Genomic DNA, 19,949 nt, shown 5'->3' on the forward strand with positions numbered 1-19,949 from the left:
GGGACGTTTTGTGACTCTTGAATAAAAAAAGTGCAGTGTTCATCCCACAAATGTTAACAGGAAAACATTCGGCACAACCCTGTTATTTTCACAATACATTTTTTCTTCTTTTTTTATCATAGATTTTGCAAATTCCTTTTGAGTGGGGTTTTGATATCAACCAATTGCCATAAACAGTATATACAACAGAGACTCTGAAAAGCCCAAGATATGACTGCAGCCAAAGAACAAATATAATTCAAAGAAATTGCCCAATTAAATTGAAAAGCACATTGAAATACACACGCACACAAAACCACAACTGAGCATTTCAGCAACAATCGTTAAAAAGTGAAAGATGAAATGGAATTCTTGATGCTTAAGTAGCAAGAGGGTGACAGACAATTTTTTTTCCTTCCCCCCCCCCCCAGCTGTACTAACTAAACCATGAATTTATGATGGAGTAGTAACTAAGGCAGATTACAATGGTTCTAACATTTACCTGGGAACAGGGGTACTAGCAGGATTTTCTGGGCCCAGGAAACTGTGGGTGAATTGAGGCCCCTGCCCCATCACAAACAAGAACTGAGACTTGCATATAAATTTGAGGTGTGTATAGAGGCAAATTTAGAAATGCCATACATTTCACCACCGTGGGGCAGAATGTTACTGGCTGAGGTGACTTTTATAAGTATAAACTTTGTAAAAAAAAAAAAGTGCCTACATGAAGGTAGACCGTGACCTGGGTTATGTACATTAAAACGTACATAATTGAGATGGTTCAATTATCAGGTAATGGCTCTGTATCTCCTCAGGTGGCACGAGAGGGAGCATTTGTTTGAAAGAGGGATGGGGGTCAGGGAATTTGATTTCGTTTGCATTTCAAGGTGAAACCTACCTAATTTGCAGTTTCTAAAACAATATGAAAACCCCAACAGAGGCACGCTTCAAAAGTCACACTTCTCTGAATTTTGCACTGTGAATCTCCAGCCACCTAATGTGCACAAAAATGCATAAACTAGGTAGAGTGTTCATTTTTTTAAAAAAATATGCATATATTAGTGAAAACAACATCAACAACACGTTATATTTGAGGAAATGGCTTTGCAAAAATATGTGTGCGAGGCAAAATTTCATAAATATTGCAAAATACACATGTGTGTATCAGGAGAAAATTGCACTAACAAACTGTTGAAATTTCATGGAGACTTAAAAAAAACTGATGTGGAAATGTGGAGTAGGGGGTTGAACTCACTGGAATTTTTGCATTCTTTCATTTTTGGAATTACCTTGTGCAAGTATGGCTCGTTGATGTCATTTGGTTTGCAAAATGCCTTTTAACCTGATGCCAAATTGTATTGTTGGGGGGGGGGGTTTGCGAAATTGGTGCAAGTGACCAACTGTATTTTGTCTGCCACAAAAACAATTGATTGCACAACTGAAGGTCTGCTAATGTGAATCTTTGGCTGTCATCTCCACAGGTGTTATTGTGCTCCTGCAGTCTTCCCCAACTTTTTTCTCAGCAAAATGAAGTTTTTTCTTCACCTTAAACCTCAATAATCACACCTTCCTGCAGTTTGTTTCCTCTTTCAGGAAAGGCTGGTTATCTCACTCAGCTTGAAAGGACAATTCATTCTTGTGGTCATTTGATAGTTCAAAGTAACAATTATGCTTTCCCCCTTTTTTGTCAATTTGATTTATCCTCATTCCTCAATCATGGATCCTCATTTATGTAGTCCGTCTAGATTTTGGAATGGGTGATGTTCGCGCTCTTTCACAGCCAATATACTAAGGCTGAAGTTCGAACCATTTTTGCCTGGATGGAATTGAATGGAATAGGACTGACTGAGTAGCCATGCTTAGGACTGTGCCTTAAAGCAAGCTGTAAGCTTGCTCTTGAAACCATTCATTTTATTTGTAGGGGTTTGGTCTCTTGTAAAAGCAGGATTTTGATCTTTTGACTGGCAAAAAGATTTTGATCTTTTGTCTTGCACACAAAAAAAATTTTTTTAAAGATCTGTCCACCCATGGCCAAGGCAGGGTATGGTGTACAGTATATGCATGAATTCTGTGTCTCTCTTTTTTATAAATAACTACTTGCTCAATATAAAAAAGCATTGGGGGAAAAAAAGTTCAGTAACATTCACATTTCAAATGAAAACAAAAACTGTCTATCCTTCTCCTCAGTGGTGAAAAAGTGCCTGGATTGTTTTCTTTATAAGAACTAAATGAAAAACATGACAAAGTGAGAATGAGAGATGAGAACACTGAATAAAACTTGAGTAACTCAGAATGACCTGTTTTCTTGATTAAACTCTGAGGCACGAAGCCCCATTTCAGTTTTCCTACCATCTCCCACTACCACCAATGACATACACGGCTGGCTAGCTAGCTAGCAAACAGGATTTGAAAGATAGCAAAGAGGAAGGGAAGATAAAGCATGTTAATGGCTGCCATAAGCAGAGTATATAGGAATCCTCTTCAAAGGAGAAAAATAGTTTTGACATAGAAATTGGTTGCTGCATTCACCATAAAGCAGCCCTTTTTTCTGCAGTGATCACAGGAATAGGTTCCTCTAAATACTGAAAAAATCCTTTAGAGAAAAGCATTAACTCGGCAACTGCAGTTGACATTCGTAATCAAGCAAATCTGTCTCCGTTTGAATGAAAGCTCAACGGTTGCAAAAAATTGAGTCCATCCCTAATGTGGAGAACTGAACTTAAGACTGGAAAACCAAGACACTGAGAAAAACCAAAATCAACAGATTTGCCCATCCCTAGTTTGAAAGCACCCTCCACATCAAACATTTGCCATGCCCTTGCTGACAGAGGGTGGTATTCACCTAGGTTTTTCTCAGAGTAGACCCATTGAAATTAATGGACCTAGCTTAATCATGATCATTAATACTGCCCATAGTACTTTTTATGATGTGGGACAGGGGATTACGTGGATACAATTTCAAACACATTTAATTTAAAGCGATATTTGGTGCAAATGATGACACCAGTTTCACCCAAAAACATCACTGGTTCAAGCAGATCCTCTGAGAAGCATCTACCACAGGCTTCCTCAACCTTGGCCCTCCAGATGTTTTGAGACTACAATTCCCATCATCTCTGACCACTGGTCCTGCTAGCTAGGGATCATGGGAGTTGTAGGCCAAAAATATCTGGAGGGCCGAGGTTGAGGAAGCCTGATCTGCTATATCGAATTAATGTTACACAACATAGTCTAGTAACTGTCTTTTCTCCTTTAGTGAAGGAAGCAGACTACATGTGCAGGGCAAATATGGCAGAAGCGTGTAACAATTCACCTCTTGCTCCTAGCACTGTCCCGGTACTAGGGGAACATTGTCGCTCCAACAGCCTTTTGCATGTGGCACACAGTGTACTTAATAGTAATACACACCTATTTTACTCCAAAACGTAGCATCTCATGCCCCCTCCCACCCAGTTCTCAGTTCCACATAGCAAAATTAAGTGGACGGTTTCAAGAAATGTAAGCAAATTTCACTAATTAATTTTCAGCACAGAACTGGGAATTTAAATGTTAAAATCCCAGACCTATTCAGGCACCAGTGAAAGCTATCAGTGAATTTTGCAAAGAGGATTATAATAATTGATCTTCCTGGGGATATTGCACGGGATTTTATGCAATGCACTCCCTGAACTAGTTTTATGAATTTAAAGGCTTCTTGTTTCCCTCCCACTGGGCACAGCTAGCTTGTCAATCATCCTCCAAACACACAGAACAGTTAGCTTTCAGAGGAATAATAGACAAAGCAACTGCTCTGGACTTTAAGCAGTTTGATGACTAAGAAGAGCACTTGTATGTGGTAAGTTGTTCTTTAAATACTCTATACACAGTATCTTCATATCTGTCTGCATTAGGCTTGTTAATAAAATGCATTTATGCTTTAAATAACCACAGTGCATTGATAGTTGCTGCTTCTGTAATGCCAATATTGATTTTAAAGGATGTTGCATATTTCATATGTTGAATGCTTGATAAAACACCCATGGGAGCAAGTTGCTACAATTTAGCAAGTAGGTTAACAGTATAATTTCCAATTAACTGCTGCTTTAATGGGTACAGTGAGAAATTACTTTAACGACTACAGTAGTCAATCCATGTAAACAAGACTTAGGAATTTGCTTCCTGTTAAGTGGAAGAGGAGTTTTAAATAGTTTGGATTTTAAAAAAAAGACAAGAAATATGCTTGCGTCAATCCCTCTAAATATAAAAACTCCAACATAGGAATGGGAGATTGAGACCTGACTTTAAAGTAATTACTTCAGTCTTTAAAATATATATTAGCACAGAAAATACTAAACAGGAAAAGGAAAAGCAGGATGTGGAACAGAATATCCTCGCCCTCCAGTCTTGATGGAAACTTTTACATTTGTCATGTCACAGTGACTCAGGATTCCCGAACGAAACAAGCTGATTTCTGTCGAAATGAGTGATAACTTCATTCCTCCAGCTTTATTTCTAAATGGTAAGGTTCCATTGTATCTTTTTTTTCTTCCACTTCCAAAAATGCAACGTGCTTGCTACTGACTGATCTTTAAAAGGCAGTATTTATGCTGCTTCTATAGCTGTATAATTATATTTATAAGAACATGGTGGGATTTAGCTTACACAAATGCAGCTCTGTTTTTGCCACTGTCTATTTTAGACTGTAAGCTCATTGGGAGAAGGGACCTATGTTGCCTAATTCTGATTATGCAGTGCACATTAATGACACGGGGCATAGTAACAACAACAACTGCAGAACTCTGTGATCACCAGTGTGACTTAAGTGCCGGAATTTGCTTTGGAAGCAGGAATATGTTGGTGACAAGTAGGGACATCTGAAGACTTGGTTTGACCTGCATTTTTAAGCAAACTGACCTGATATACACTTAATGCACCAGAAGGCAGTTTCCTCTTCAGGTTTCTGTACTTCTCCAAATTCACGTTATAGTTGAGTACATAAATGCATGCAAAGGATATCTGGAGAGGAAATGCATGCAAAAAAAATGCACATTTTGTGGAAAGAATACATTCAACATGTGATTTTTGTGTGTGTGGCATTCAAAAAATTAACAGAATGTGAAGCTGAGATGGCTGAAATAGGTTGATTCATCTATCCCTAGTGCCAAGATATTTTGTTGTCAAACTAACCTTAGTTTGTGTGTGTGTGTTTAGTGGAGACCAGAAAAAAAGTTCTACACAGTAGGCTTGGCTAATGGGAAGTTCATGGGAGATGCTCTCAAAGCCCAGTTTCCACCTAGCAATGCCCCAATGTGAACTGCAAGGAAAGAACTGGACTTGAAGGATACAATCTCTTCAAGGCCAATTTTGCCATGAAGCTTTTTTGGGGGGAGGGGGCAGGTCCTCACTTAGGTTTGTGCATCTATTTTATCATGAATATCATTAAGGAGGCTTATTTTGTTTGCTTGTTTATGGCATTTCCGCTCCATGTTTTAATGTATATGTTCTCAGGGTAGCTTGAACAGCTTTACTGTCATGTAAAACACAATACAGAAAAATAATAGAAACAAAAACAAAAGCGAGGAAACAACAATGAAAACACCTCAAGTTAGTCCCCAAATGCCAGACAGAATGAACATACTTTAAGTCATCTCCAAAAGGAAACTAGAGAAAACCATAAATGGGCTTCTTTTCAAGAAAAGTAATGTAAGAGCAACAACTAAAAATGCTCTGTTCCCAGGAGATGCAAATCTCAGTACCCCCAAAGGATGCCACCTGGAGCTAAGTTGAAGAACACAGAATGTGAGTGCTGAAAATCCTGAATTAATTTTGTGGATTCTAAAAATACATCTGTTTCTCTCTTCTTTTTTCCATGCAGCAGTGAATGTTGACAACAAATTTTAATAGGTTGTCGGCATTTACTGGCATATCTCTGAATTTCTGGACATTCACAAATTTATCTGGGGTTGCAAACATTCGCTATAACATATTCATGCATACACTTACATGAAACAGAATGGCAGAAATCAGGGCTTCCAGCAATATGTATTTTAAGATGTGATTTGATAAACAGTAACACTGAAGAAATCAAGATAAAAGATTTCCTACATACAAAACTTAATACCACCAGTACATTTAATCCAGTAAACGTCACATTGGCAATACACCATTATCTAAACTTGCTGTTGATGGTGGATATGCTTTTGATCTTTGCTTTGTGTTTAGTGGTGAGACATCTTTGCCTCCTTGTCATGTTCATCGCAGCTTATGAGCAGAATGACTGTCACTGAATGAAATGTGAAATGATCACACTAACAACTGTGCAGCCACTGTAAAGGGACGTGTAGCTTTAAGCAATGACGACCACAGGGAGGGGGGGGAAAGTTGCAAAGGACACTTCCTCTAATAACTTCCAGAATCTCTCAGTAATGTTTAGTAAAGCAAACAGTTTCTGCTTTACCAGAAGAAGCAGGTCAGTTTGCCCTTGTTGTGTGACCCAGGATGGCCACAAAACTACCCTTCCGAGAAGAATGTGAGACTTGGACTGCTATTCAAGTGGCAGATCTCCTGAGACAGGTACTGGACTGATATGATATTCTAGACAATTGACTGTCCAAAGATTAAGAGGCAGGCATGGTTAAAGAGTTGATGTAAGATTACTCCATTCCTTTTGAAGACATTGGTGGCAAGCTCTTAGAGGCAATATGCCTGTGAAATTCTTCTATTATTAGCCTAAAGCACCGAGAAAGGGAATATTTCATTAGTCGCCTGTGTTATACTGAATGTTATCACAACATGTATAGTTGTCAGATTGCCATTAGGAATATGAATCTGGGTGCAGAACAGTTAACATATGTAACATTTCAACTTCAAGATCCTCCTCTACATGCAGCCATGAGCAGACTCATATTCTTGACTTCAAAACTGCCTGCACCCTCTCCTCTTACCCCCAACGCAAGGACCTGCCTGGCCATGCAAGATGCAGGGTTCAAGAATTCTTGAAGGGGATCATCCCTCCCCCTCAGCTATGGAGGCCATGTGACACCCAACAAGTCAGCTGACAGCTTCAAGGGGCTCACCAGGCTGTAAGTTATGTTAGGGGAAATTGCTTTGCAATACAGTGGTACCTTGGGTTAAGTACCTAATTCGTTCCGGAGGTCCGTACTTAACCTGAAACTGTTCTTAACCTGAAGCACCACTTTAGCTAATGGGGCCTCCTGCTGCCGCCGCGCCGCCAGAGCCTGATTTCTGTTCTTATCCTGAAGCAAAGTTCTTAACCTGAAGCACTATTTCTAGGTTAGCGGAGTGTGTAACTTGAAGCGTATGCAACCCGAGGTACCACTGTACAAGTTTATGTTAGGCAAAAATATGTACATAGGTGTTTACATTTGGAAAAATTCACACTAAAATGATTGATTTTATGAAGATTTGTTTTTAAAAAATGCACACTGGCATGAAATGAAATGAAAATAAATAAATAAACGAACAGATAAATAAATAAATATACCCTGCCCATCTGACTTGAGTTGCCCCAGCCACTCTGGGCGGCTTCTAACATGTATAAAAACATAATAAAACATTCTGTACCATGCCGAACCTTGTACTATACAGTCTTGAAAACTGATTGATAAGAGAGAGAAACTGAAATTGTTAGATTTGCCCATCCCTGTGCCAGCTCTACTGTACTTGGAGAATCTACTGGAGGACTACTCCAGTCTAGTTTTAAGGGAAGGGTGGGGATTAACAGCTGAATATTCCTCAAATGTGGATAAGCCCTAAGCAAAACTTGTAAGATTCATCTGCAGCGGAGGCAAGGCAGCAGAGGAATAACAGCTGAAAACAATATTCTTGTGTATGTGTGTACAACCATACTGGTAACCAATGTTTTTTTCTGGGGAGGGACACAGGGGCACACATATCCCTAAACATTTTTGTGAATCTTTGTACTTTTGTCCATTTACTGTATTTATTTTTCCCGATCTGAACTGTAAAATGGTGATTTTCTTGAGTCAAAATGAGAGTGCCCCTAAACATTTTTTTTAGAAAAAAAAGCACTGCTGGTAATTGTATGTGGGCCACAGGTGGTGCTGTGGTCTAAACCACTGAGTCTCTTGGGCTTGCTGATTGGAAGGTTGGTGGTTTAAATCCATGTGACAGGGTGAGTTCCTATTGCTCTGTCCCAGCTCCTGCCAACCTAGCAATTCAAAAGCATACCAGTGCAAGTAGATAAATGGGTACCGCTGTGCTGGGAAGGTAAACGGCATTTCCATGTGCTCTGGCATTCATCACAATGTCCCAGAAGTGGTTTAGTCCTGCTGGCCACATGACCCAGAAAGCTGCCTGTGGACAAATGCCGGCTCCCTCGGCCTAAAAGCGAGATGAGGGCTGCAACCCCATAGTCGCCTTTGACTAGACTTAACTATCCAGGGGTCCTTTACCTTTACCTTTTACGTTTACTGGTAACTGTGGGCTCCCCTTCCTCACTCAGGATAAATATTTATTTTCTTCCTTCTCCTCATATTGCAGCCTTGTTCTCTTCAGTAGTTTGTCCTGTCCTGGCTTCTGAAACAAGCAGGGGGACGGTATTATTAAACTGATCACATCCTTGTCATTTTCACCATTTGTAGAATGTGTAATCTCACAGTGGCTCTGATGGTGCTAATTAGAGAATAGCTGCAACCCTTGACACACTTAGCAACACTTACTACCTGGTAAGAGGTTATGCGGATGTGGAAGTGAAGCAAGAACTCTGCACTCACAAAGCCTTTTTCTCAAAATATTCTCGTTTAGCAAAAAGGGGGTATATAATACTGAGGTATTTATGTCATTAAACAGGGCAATCCTGAATGTGTTTGCTTTTCACTTCTGTTTTCTTCTATAAATTCACGATCTTTTAGAAGTCACATTTTATTGTACTGTTTTTCCCTGACCTTGCATTTCTACAATGGATGTCTGCACCACACACAAAAAAAAAAAATCCACTCCTGCTAACTTCCTCTTTAAATCTAGACATACAACACATCTGTCCATGGTACAGGGTACAGGTCAAGAAAATATGACGTTTTCAAAATAGTGTTGTGTAAAATTAAAAAACAACAACTCCAAAGGAAATGAACCAGCAATCTTCTAAAAAAGGAACTGTGGAGAACTTTCTACTGAAATAGTACAAAACTTATCCTACCCAAATTGCCTATTAATAGGTCATGTCACTGGCTATTTTACAACACAGGTCACACGTGTGGCATAAGCAACAGCAATTTGAGACACAACTGGATGCCAGCAGGAGGGCTTATGTCTCCTTTTCTGTGGCTCACATGCCTAAAATCTGTTGGCCATCGTGATACTAGGGAGATTATGCCCCAGGGGCTTAGCCTGGTTCAGGGATCAGAGTATCAGAATGGGATGTAGAGACCCAGGTTCAAATCTCCAGCCAGTCATGAAGTTTACTGGATGACAGTCACCACCTGTTCACTTAACTTACCTCACAAGGTGGTTGTGAGAATAAATAGAAACTGTACTTAAAACGAACATTCATCAAGGCACTATGTCAGCCTGAAAGCCATCTAAAAGGTTTATGTAATGTACATATCACCAGTTCTAATATCACTTTCCCTCCCTCTCCCTTTTCAGTGTGGGATGCATGACTGCGCCCGGATAGTGGAAAAATTAAAGATAGACGGAGCTCGGTTTTTGGTAAGCATTTTTCATAATTTCTCTTAGAAATTGTTAACAGAAAGATGGCCTCCCTTTTAGTGAAGGTATACGAGCAGCAAAAATCGTGCCCTCACACTGTATAACACTGATAAGAGTAACACCAGTATTCAGCCTCAGATGCAATGAAGGCAACAGAAAAATACCAATATAAAATGAACACAAAGAAAAGTGAATGTTTCCCTTACCTTAAACATATAAGCCAAGCAGTATGTATTTAGAGTTCATTTCCAATTGTGTTGCAAGAAGTGACGAAATGTCACGTGACAAAAGATCTGGAGGAACTTTCATGGGCTCTTCCACTTTTCATCACAATTTAATACTGCTCAACACCGTTGACAATGTAAGATCAAATCCGTGGTGAATATATTCTTCTGATGGCATTTTGCCAATGCTGAGTGATTAGTTATGTGCAAGTTAGGCTGCTCACAAATCTAGAACTATTCCTTTAAACTAAAAAGAAAAAGAAATACAGGCACAAATTAAAATTAAAATATTTGGAAAAAGCTTTCCCTGACTTTCCCCTTCACTGACCTCCCCTTCTGTTAGGAGTCTTGCTTTATTTAGACTGTAAGTCTGTGTCTAATTTTAATTTTATATACAGAGCCTGCTTCTTGAAGGAAGACTGTATGAAATTTAATCATACAGGAATCATGAAGAGAAACTAGCATTTTATGGCTGTATGCACTCTGCCAGTTGACGGTCTTGAAATTTGCACAGAATATGACTCCCTGGAGGGTTTTGTTTTTAGAAGTGTGTGATTTTAGCCCTCACGACTGTAGAGAATTTGTTCTGAAGTTGGGGAACAGCCTGCAGATCAGGGAAACAAAAGTACACTTTATGTGCTATGTTCAGTGGGATAAAGCTGTGAAAACATTATTAGTCTTGTGCCCTGCGAGACTCTCCCCCCTGTGTACAGAGAGCATGTAAAATAAATAGAGGAGCTGTACTAAGTTTAGGTGGCTCCCTAACCCAACAGTCAGAGAATGCAACTTCATTCATGCTAATCTGTCACTAACAATTGTAGAACTTGAAAGTCTTGTTATCACCTCATTCACTTGCCAGAGCAAGGAGGAACCATCAAATTACCCTGACACAGTGGCAGAGCATATGCCCACACTGCCCGGGGGGGGCGTGCTCCCAAGGGGGGGCACAGAGGGTGCCCTCCCAGTCGTGGGATAGCCGCTTGGGTGCCCAGAGTGGCACGTGCACCCCACAGCCGGGGGCAGAGCGAGCCACCCATGGGGGCGAAGCAAGCCACCGATTTGGCGTGCCACCCGCCCACAACTCCCAAGCCTCCCCCAAGCTGTCAAAACAAAGGGGGAAGGGGGGAATTCTGCTGGCACAGTGGCGCAGCTCCCCCCTTCCCCTGACGGCTCGGGGTAGGCTTGGGAGTCGCGACAGGCGGCGCGCCAAATGTCACCCCCTCAGCGAAGACACCCAGGGCGGGTGATGACATCACTCCTGCTCTGAAAAAAAAGGCCCAGAGCTGTGTTTCCTCATCCTACTACACTAAAAGCTTTCTCCCTGTGCGATTGGTGCCCACACCCCAAGTCTAATAGCAGCTTGCTCTCCCTGAAACACTGGCAAAAACAAGACTGGTTTAAAGCTTCCAGACAATAGGACCTTCCTTGTACCAAATGAGTTTTCAAAAGTACCGGTAATCCACAGGCTATTACTGAACTATGGCATGTGTCCTTTATTTTCTACATATATTTCCACACATAAACGTCCATCACACTGGTCCTACTACTCACCCAAATATGTACCTTCTTTTACCTTCCATTGTTCATTCCTTGCACACATATTAAATGATATTAAATATTAAGATTCCAAATAATGTAGGGTTGCCATATTTCAAAAAGTAAAAACCAAAACTCCCCAAAATTGTCAAGCTTTTTTTCAATTGACTTGCCTAAGATCCAGGACAAAGCGCCTCCTTTCGGAAATTCCACAGGGACATCAATTCCATCTTTGGAATCCTGGTAATGTCTGGGAAAATCCAGGCATATGGCAGCCCTAAAATAATGCAATCAAATCAATTAAGCAAAGTAAACCTTTGGACATGTATGTATTTCACTGTGATTAAAATCATGAGGGCAGAATATCTTCAATGGCATTCTATTTCTCCCTCCTCCCTTTCTAGATTAGACACAGTCCTGCTTTGCAAAGCATTTTTCCAAATTAGGAGACAGTTGATTCAATTCAAAGGGTTTTAAATGCCAAGTTGAGAAGACGCAATTGGCTTCATTTTTCTCAGAGCACTGAACATTCATTACCGAGGGAAGAGAGTGTAGTAACAGAACAAACATATAAAACTATTGCTAGGGGGTGGTTTAGTTTCAGATCATATGTCAAACACTGCACGTTAATTGAAAATGAGTCTGAGCGATTCAATTGGATAGAGCGCTAAAACCTGGCAATTAACGCCATGCAAATATCCAATGGTGCCATAAAGCAGGCCAAAGCATCTTCAGTTAATTGGTCCAGAATTAAAACAACGAGCACAAAATTTAGTAATAAAACTGGCACTCAGATTCATCCAGAGTGTGCCTCTTTTGCGCATTTCTCAGCCGCCTTGGGCCTATTATAGCCCAACTGCTTTTGTAGTAGTTCTGTGTTGCAATGACAAACTCATGGCATCTTAAGACTGCTGGCTTGTTGGTAGCCAAAAGGGTAATCATTAGACAATTGCTCTTAAGTCCTCCAAAATGGCGCAAAAGCAGACATTGCCTCACCCCCACAGCTAAGGATGATGTAACCTCAGTGTGTCTGTGTGAAGAGAAGCAATAGAAACTGCCATTTAAGCAGGGGAGCGAGACAAACTGATAATTTTCCTTCCTGTTAAATGGTGATGGATTTGCTGCAGGTTGCCTCTGACAGTTGTTATTGGTGCTAGCCTGCAGGCTCAACATCTAGATCAGGTACAGGCAACGTGTGGTCCTCCAGATGTTGCTGGATGCCAACACCCATCAGCCCCAGCTTGCAGAACCAAAAATATAGTCAAGGATAATGGGAATTGTAGTCCAACAACATCTGGAGGACCACGGGTTCCAATCTAGATTCAAGCAGGGCCAGGCCAGCTGTGAGGCAGAGTGAGGTGGCTGACTCAGGAAGCAGACACGAAAAGGGAAGGGAGGTTGATTTTATTTAATATTTGCATTCTGCTTTTCCAACAACAAATGTTGAGCTCAAAGCGGCTCACAGTAACCACAATAGCATTAGGAGGGGGGAAACATTGTAAACACCATAATATTAAACACAGAAACATATAAATAAAGCAAACAGCAATAAATTCATCAAAACAGCTAATAACAGTTCAGCAAAATCAAAACATGGGAAACAGCACCAACCCTGTACCAGATGATTTCCTCTCTCTGGGAAGCTGCTTCCTGGCTCATGGCAGCAGGTATCACACATCCCAGGCAATTTTAAACTTGACTTCTTTTCACCCTACTGCTCCCTTGCTTGATCTGGGCACAGGGCTGGACCCAGTCCATCTCCAGCTTCTGGTTCTCTTTGAAAGGTGACCCAACAACAAATGATGGTAAGGTGTTAGAGGACTGAGTTGCATGTGATGTGCATGAGCTGTCTTACACCCCTCAAATCTGAATTGCTATCCTTAGAAGACGCAGAGGAGGATGCTGTCCTATTGCCAGCATTGAAATGGGTTTCAGCTGTCAATCCAACCAGCTTCTGTATGTGGAATTGAGAGGGGATGCCATCTTGTCATTTGCTCAGGGAGCAAAACACTGTGGGCTGGACATGGATTCAAGAGAGCTGTATGGAGGATCACACTATTATGAATGCATTTTTTTATGTCTGAATGTTGCTCTGGTGTTTTATCTTCCCACACTGAAGCTCAGTGATCCTAGATCATTCAAGTTAATGCTGGTATTCATAGATAGGGTTCTAAAGGAAGTAGGGTCCTCAGCTGATGCTTGAACCTTGTGCTGCTACTACTAGCTCCCCATTTACCTTCTGCCACCCCTAGTCCAAGACTTTCAATCACTTTCTGTTTCCAGGCTTTTAGTCTGCATGCCCCTATGCTGGCATTCTGAAAGCTTCTGGGTATGGGTGGTGGGTAATGTCTGTGGTCCCAGGCAATATTATATCCATGCAATTCAGAGCCAGTACTATTATCATTGGTGTTAAAAAAAAAAAAAAGGATGATTACTATAGTTATCACCATTCCTTAGCTGGAATTAAAAGACCTCAAGTGATATGCCATAGCAGTATATGATATTATTTCCTTATAACTGGCAGTATAAAAATACTCCATTCAGCTACTGTTCTGCTTTACAATACATATCCTTATGACAGGAGTTCCCAACGCCAGTATTATAGTGACAATCCTAAAATTATCTTGTAAAAACAGAGCACTTGTGTTAATCCCATTTTCATTCCAATGGTTTTAAGTTGTCTCATGCTTCCCATCTTCGCTTCTTTATAGCCTTCCTTAAAATCACTAGCTATGCTGGAACTGCCTTGGAGAACATACGGAAGCCCTTCATTTTCAGGCTGATCTCACAAGGCCACCAAGCTCCCTTTCCATTTTGAACCCAAAACTAGAGGATGCTCTTAGGTTGAATTGAATTGAACACAGAGTCATTCCAAAGTGTAATTAGATTCAAGAAGGTAAAGTAGAAAGATCAAGAGACAAACTTATTTCATAACCAGTGTTCAAAAACTTATATACAGTGGTACCTCAGGTTAAGAACTTACTTCGTTCTGGAGGTCCGTTCTTAACCTGAAACTGTTCTTAACCTGAGGTACCACTTTAGCTAATGGGGCCTCCCACTGCCGCCGCACAATTTCTGTTCTCATCCTGAAGCAAAGTTCTTAACCCGAGGTACTATTTCTGGGTTAGCGGAGTCTGTATCCTGAAGGGTCTGTAACCTGAGGTACCACTGTACTAGTAATGAACTCTTTCTCCAAGTGTGGATTATTATGTAGCCAAAACAGTACAATCTATGCAAAAGAGGGAGGTATCAGCAAGCTTCATGGCCATAGCCAAAGGGGGGCAGGGGGGGCAGCTGCCCTCCCTAGATCAAGTACAACAATAGAAATACTTAACTGACCAATCACATTGGTTCTGCCCCCCCCCCAATAAAAGGCCTGCTCTCCCTAAAAAAGACCTGCCCCCCAAAAAAATGCTGGCTATGCCCAGGGCAAGCTTAGGGAAATAACTAGGTTTGCATGGGGGGGGGCGGAATCTGAGGATGCCAAAACGGATCAATGAGGACTGAGCATGCTGGGCGCATACCCTCCAACATTTCTCCAATGAAAATAGGGATGTCCATTCCGTAATGATAATTTTACCCCACACATCTTACGGGGTTGCCCAAGCACACTGGGCAGCTTCCAACATATATAAAAACATAATTAAACATTAAACTTTTTTTAAAAAAACCTTCCCTATACAGGATTTCCTTCAGACGGCTCGGGTTTGGAAAACTCCATAGCCTCTAACATTTCTCCAGTGGAAATAGGGACAGCCGAAGGAAAAGCGGGACATTCTGGGATCAAATCAGAAACTGAGATGGCTTCTCTAAATCAGGGATGTCCCTGGAAAATAGGGACACTCGGAGGGTCTGTGAGTGGCTATGGACTGGAGGACCCCCTTCAGACTGGTGGTGTTTTGTGGGTATACACAACATGCCAGATACAATAATTGTGCATTAATAGTGGATTCATACTGTGCTGTGCACACATCATTCTGGTTTACTGAATGTTCTGTGATGCTTCCCTAATGATACCACATCACTGTATCCTCTTTGTCCCACTCTATGGTCTTCTTGAACCATAGAATGGGACAAAAAAACACAGCCTGGGTGGAAAATTTTGGATATAATGTTACAGGATTTTAGTCGGCGTTTCAAGACATGCTCTGATTGGAAACAGAGCAATATCACTGTTCCCTACCTTTTGCAGACATAAGCAGTACTGAAAGTGGGACCTCAAATAACTGACTATTGGGTGGGAATGGAATATTTAGGAGGAAGTTGTGGTTGGCTGATAGATCTCACTTGCTCTGCCTGATATTGGTTATTTTAAAATGGAATAAATAGTGGAGGAAATAAGCATTTTTGTCTCCTCCATTTCTAGTTCAAACATAGAAAATACAAAATGGAGGAAACCCCCATGCTCAGTATTTGCATCATCCCTGCACTTACACAGCTGTGCTAGAACCTTGGAGAATCTCTTTAGACAATGAGTTGTTTATTCCTGTAACAGTTCTTTTAATCTGTACTTCTTTCTTAACCTCCTTGGCTAGCTTTATATTTCCTGGCTCCCTCTACTTCCCACATCCCTTACGGCTGGGGAGTGTTGCACTGCCGGAGTAACTATACAGAGATTGCATGGCAGAGACTGTGTCCTTCATTTGCAGGCTGCAGCTGATTTCAAAGGCCACTAAACTCACTTTCCAGTTAGAACCACAATGAAAGGGTGTTTCTGAGGTAGAGTTGGATGCAGAGTCAATCCCAAGGGCTACCTTATTTCCTAGTTACTTTTCAGATTTCAGCTTTATACTGGCTGCTGTGGCCAAAACATAAATTGAGTGAAAGAGGAAAGCTATCTCCCCTTCTAGATTTGTGGTTTTAAAGAGGAACGACAGAACCGTAGAGTGGGATGGGACATGTTTAACACTTGCCTTGCAGTTCAGTGTGAACCTAATGCTTTATTATAGCTGTCAAGATATTGCTTCACTGTGTGTATGTTTTTATATAAAGGTATGTATCATCAATAATACTTTAAGTAGAGGAGGGAGCTACATTATTTATGCTTACTAGATGTTACCAATGACAACCGTGGCCTAGTTAATGTACTGTAAGCATGCCAGCTACTGCAGATAAAGAAAGGGAATGGTGCCTTTAAAAAAAGATAAAGATAGAATTTACAGTGCTTGGCTATCTGCCTCAAAACACTTTCAATCTATGTTTGCTCTGTTGAAGACGGGCTACTGTTCATCTTAGAGTTATTCTTTATTTTAAAGCTTTCTGGATTACCCTTGACATATTGTTCTCCACTGTATGATGCATTTTTAAGCCTTTTGACTGGTGCAACTCCCATCAGCCCCCAGTCAAAGGCTGGTGTAATCTATTGCTGGCAACATGTGACACTATCAGGAGCATTTATCAAAGAAAGAAGCTGAGGGTTCTAACAAGCAAAGGTTGTTAAAGCAAACGGCATTTAAAGCAAACGGAACAAGGAGACCTATTTTAAAACCTGAGTTTAGAGGATTAATACAGTGGTACCTCTGGTTTTGAACTTAATTTGTTCGGTAGGTCTGTTCTTAACCTGAAACCGTTCTTAAACTGAGGTACTACTTTAGCTAATGGGGCCTCCCAATGCTGCTGCGCCGCCGCCACACGATTTCTGTTCTCATTCTGGGGCAAAGTTCTTAACCACAGGTGCTTGTTATGTACTGAAGTTCTCACCGTGGGCCAGCAGAGGGATAGTGTAGATAGTTTTCATTCAGGTCCACATATGCAAATAGGGGATTGAAAGTGACATTCAGTGATTGGATAGTTACAGAAAGTGGTTACAGTTGCGTTCTAGTGGAGCTCTATATAAGCAGGCTGGCTGAACCCTTCAGTTCTGTTCTGTTCTGGCCTGTGAATAAACAAGAGCTGTTTGAAGGATCGCTGTGTCGTCTGATATGTTCACCCACAACTTAACAGTATTACTTCCAGGTTAGCGGAGTCTGTAACCCGAAGTGTTTGTAACCCAAGGTGTTTGTAACCCAAGGTACCACTGTAGTTGAGTACATTTGCATTCCTCGGCAATTGCTCTTAGTCTCTTTAACAAGCTATGTTGATATTCCTCCAGTGGAATGTAAAACTATAAAAAGCGAAGACATATTTTTGTCTATTTCTTCCTACAAGAGTAAGACAGAAGCCAAGTTAAGCATTGTTGTGTAACCATTCATGTTGATGACTAAACTGTCACCAATCTGTAATAAGCCAAGTAAATGAGTGAGGAGAAAAGGGGCAAAATATGGCAGGTTCATCTAAAAAGTCAACACATATACACATAGGCTTAATGCGTTTCCTTTGCTATGCTTCTGTATGATGCATAGTCCATAAGCCTTAGCATTCCCACTCATCGACACCTCTTGGTGTATGCACAAATTGTATGCACAAATCCATGCATGATATTAATCCAAAATGCATATCTATCCTTTATTTTGCTATGCTTCTGTATGATGCATAGTCCATAAGCCTTAGCATTCCCACTCATCGACACCTCTTGGTGTATGCACAAATTGTAGCTGTGCTGATGTGAAAAGCTAGGGGGCAAAGAGCTGGGAAACTTGCTCGAAAAACCACTAAAAACCCTGAGGGAGAGAACTATGAAGGTTTCTGAATAAAACAGCCCTCCCCAAGCTGGTGCCCTCCAGCTAAGTTGAACTACAGCTCCAATGAGTCCCAGCTACCATAGCTAATGGCCATGGATAATGTTAGTTGTTGCTCAAGAAAATCTTAAAAGCACCAGGTTTGGGAAAGGCATAATAGAAAGCATAATTTCTCAAGTTGTTGGGGATCATAGCAGCCAATGCCTAGGAGCTAAGCTCCCTTGTCCCCTCTGAATATTTGATGGGCATTGCCATTCAAATGGTGTCTGTGTGCTATATCTTATGCAGGGTGGGGCTTACCTGGGCTCCCCCCTCCATATTCCCTTGTTGAGAATGGGGAGTTACCAGTTCCCTTTCCAGTTTCTAAGGCATCAGCAAGTTATTTCTACAACAACTACTACTGCTAGCTGTTAATGTACATTTTACAGGGAAGCAAGCAGAAACAATCCTTTCCCTATGAGGAGTTTCCACTCTAAATGTTGATAGTGAGAGAGGGTAAGAAAATCCCTTCTGGATCAAACCAAATACCGGTACTTCTTTAGACTAGCATCCTGTTGCACAAAATGGTCAACTAAACCATGGTGGCTGTTACTCATTGGGGCTATAAAAAAAGGTAAAGGACCCCTGATAGTTGTCCAGTCGCAAACAACTCTGGGGTTGTGGCGCTCATCTCGCTTTACTGGCCGAGGGAGCCAACGTTTGTCCGCAGACAGTTTTTCCGGGTCATGTGGCCAGCATGACTAAGCCGCCTCTGGTGAACCAGAGCAGTGCACAGAAACGCCGTTTACCTTCCCGCCGAAGCAGTACCTATTTATCTACTTGCACTTTGGCGTGCTTTCAAACTGCTAGGTTGGCAGGAGCTGGGACCAAGCAATGGGAGCTCACCCCGTCACGGGGATTCGAACCACCGACCTTCCAATTGGCAAGCCCTAGGCTCAGTGGTTTAGACCACAGCGCCACCTGCGTCCTAGTGCCACTTGCTATAATAGATAATAATAATTAATTATTTATACCCCACCCATCTGCCTGGGTTTCCCCAGCCACTCTGGGCAGCTCCCATCAGAATATTAAAAATCCGATAAAACATCAAACATTAAAAACTTCCCTAAACAGTGCTGCCTTCAGATATCTTCTAAAGGTCAGATAGTTGTTTGTTTCCTTGACATCTGATAGGAGGGCGTTCCACAGGGCGGGCACCACCACCGAGAAGGCCCTCTGCCTGGTTCCCTGTAGCCTCACTTCTCACAGGGAGGAACCACCAGAAGGCCCTCGGAGCTGGATCTCAGTGTCCGGGCTGGATGATGGGGATGGAGACACTCTTTCAGGTATACTGGGCCGAGGCCATTTAGGGCTTTAAAGGTCAGCACCAACACTTTGAATTGTGCTGTTATTGTGGAAAGCAGAGAGGCCAACAGGAGGTGGTGCCAGAGCCAATGACAGGCAGAGCCACACCCAGACTTTTCTGTAAGCCAGAAGGCAGGCAGGGGGGCTAGTAGAGGCAGGCCCCTTCCACCCTAATGGACCAGCCTCCATTGCAACCAGATGCCTATGAGAATCCCACAAGTGCAATAGTCCTCTCTCACTCATGATAATCTCCAGAAACGGGCATTCGGAATCATACTACCTTCGATACTAGACATAATATATATTCGTCATAATGAGTAGCCGTCATTAGCCACAAATATGTCTAATTGCATTCTGAATGCATCTACATTCTCAACGCAAAACAAGCCAACCCAAATTAAAAAGGGGGGGGGGGGGCGGGAATGCTAGTACAACAGCAAGGATGGTTTATCATAAAAAGATAGGGTACAAATGCAAAAAACAAATAAATAAACATAAATAACTCATATTCGCATTAAATATAGATCAAAAGAATATCCTTTGATGTCTAACCCTTTGTTCTTAAAGTTTTACAGCTATA

The 19,949-nt window shown here is 41.5% G+C and overlaps 1 protein-coding gene and 1 long non-coding RNA gene across 4 annotated transcripts in view; one reads left to right on the forward strand and one right to left on the reverse strand.

Moving 5' to 3' along the window:
• The first annotated feature begins 4,394 nt into the window (after positions 1–4,394).
• Positions 4,395–19,949, forward strand: part of BLNK (B cell linker) — a 102,867-nt gene continuing 87,312 nt past the window's right edge. For 2 of the 3 annotated variants that reach the window (XM_028729843.2, XM_028729844.2), the window contains exons 1-2: positions 6,442–6,531; positions 9,586–9,648. In XM_028729843.2, coding sequence (XP_028585676.2) covers positions 6,457–6,531; positions 9,586–9,648 — 138 coding nt within the window. In that variant the 5' untranslated portion in view covers positions 6,442–6,456. Of the gene's footprint in view, positions 4,478–6,441; positions 6,532–9,585; positions 9,649–19,949 lie in introns of those variants that run through there. The other variant, XM_028729845.2, reaches the window with a different exon arrangement.
• On the reverse strand, positions 6,073–10,185 carry LOC144328018 (uncharacterized). The gene is made up of 2 exons (XR_013393232.1): positions 9,855–10,185; positions 6,073–8,517 (listed from the first exon to the last, which is right to left on the reverse strand). It is a non-coding gene; the product is annotated as an uncharacterized LOC144328018 (long non-coding RNA).

The sequence above is a fragment of the Podarcis muralis genome, chromosome 6 (genome assembly GCF_964188315.1).
Source record: "Podarcis muralis chromosome 6, rPodMur119.hap1.1, whole genome shotgun sequence".
Taxonomy (NCBI): Eukaryota; Metazoa; Chordata; class Lepidosauria; order Squamata; family Lacertidae; genus Podarcis; species Podarcis muralis.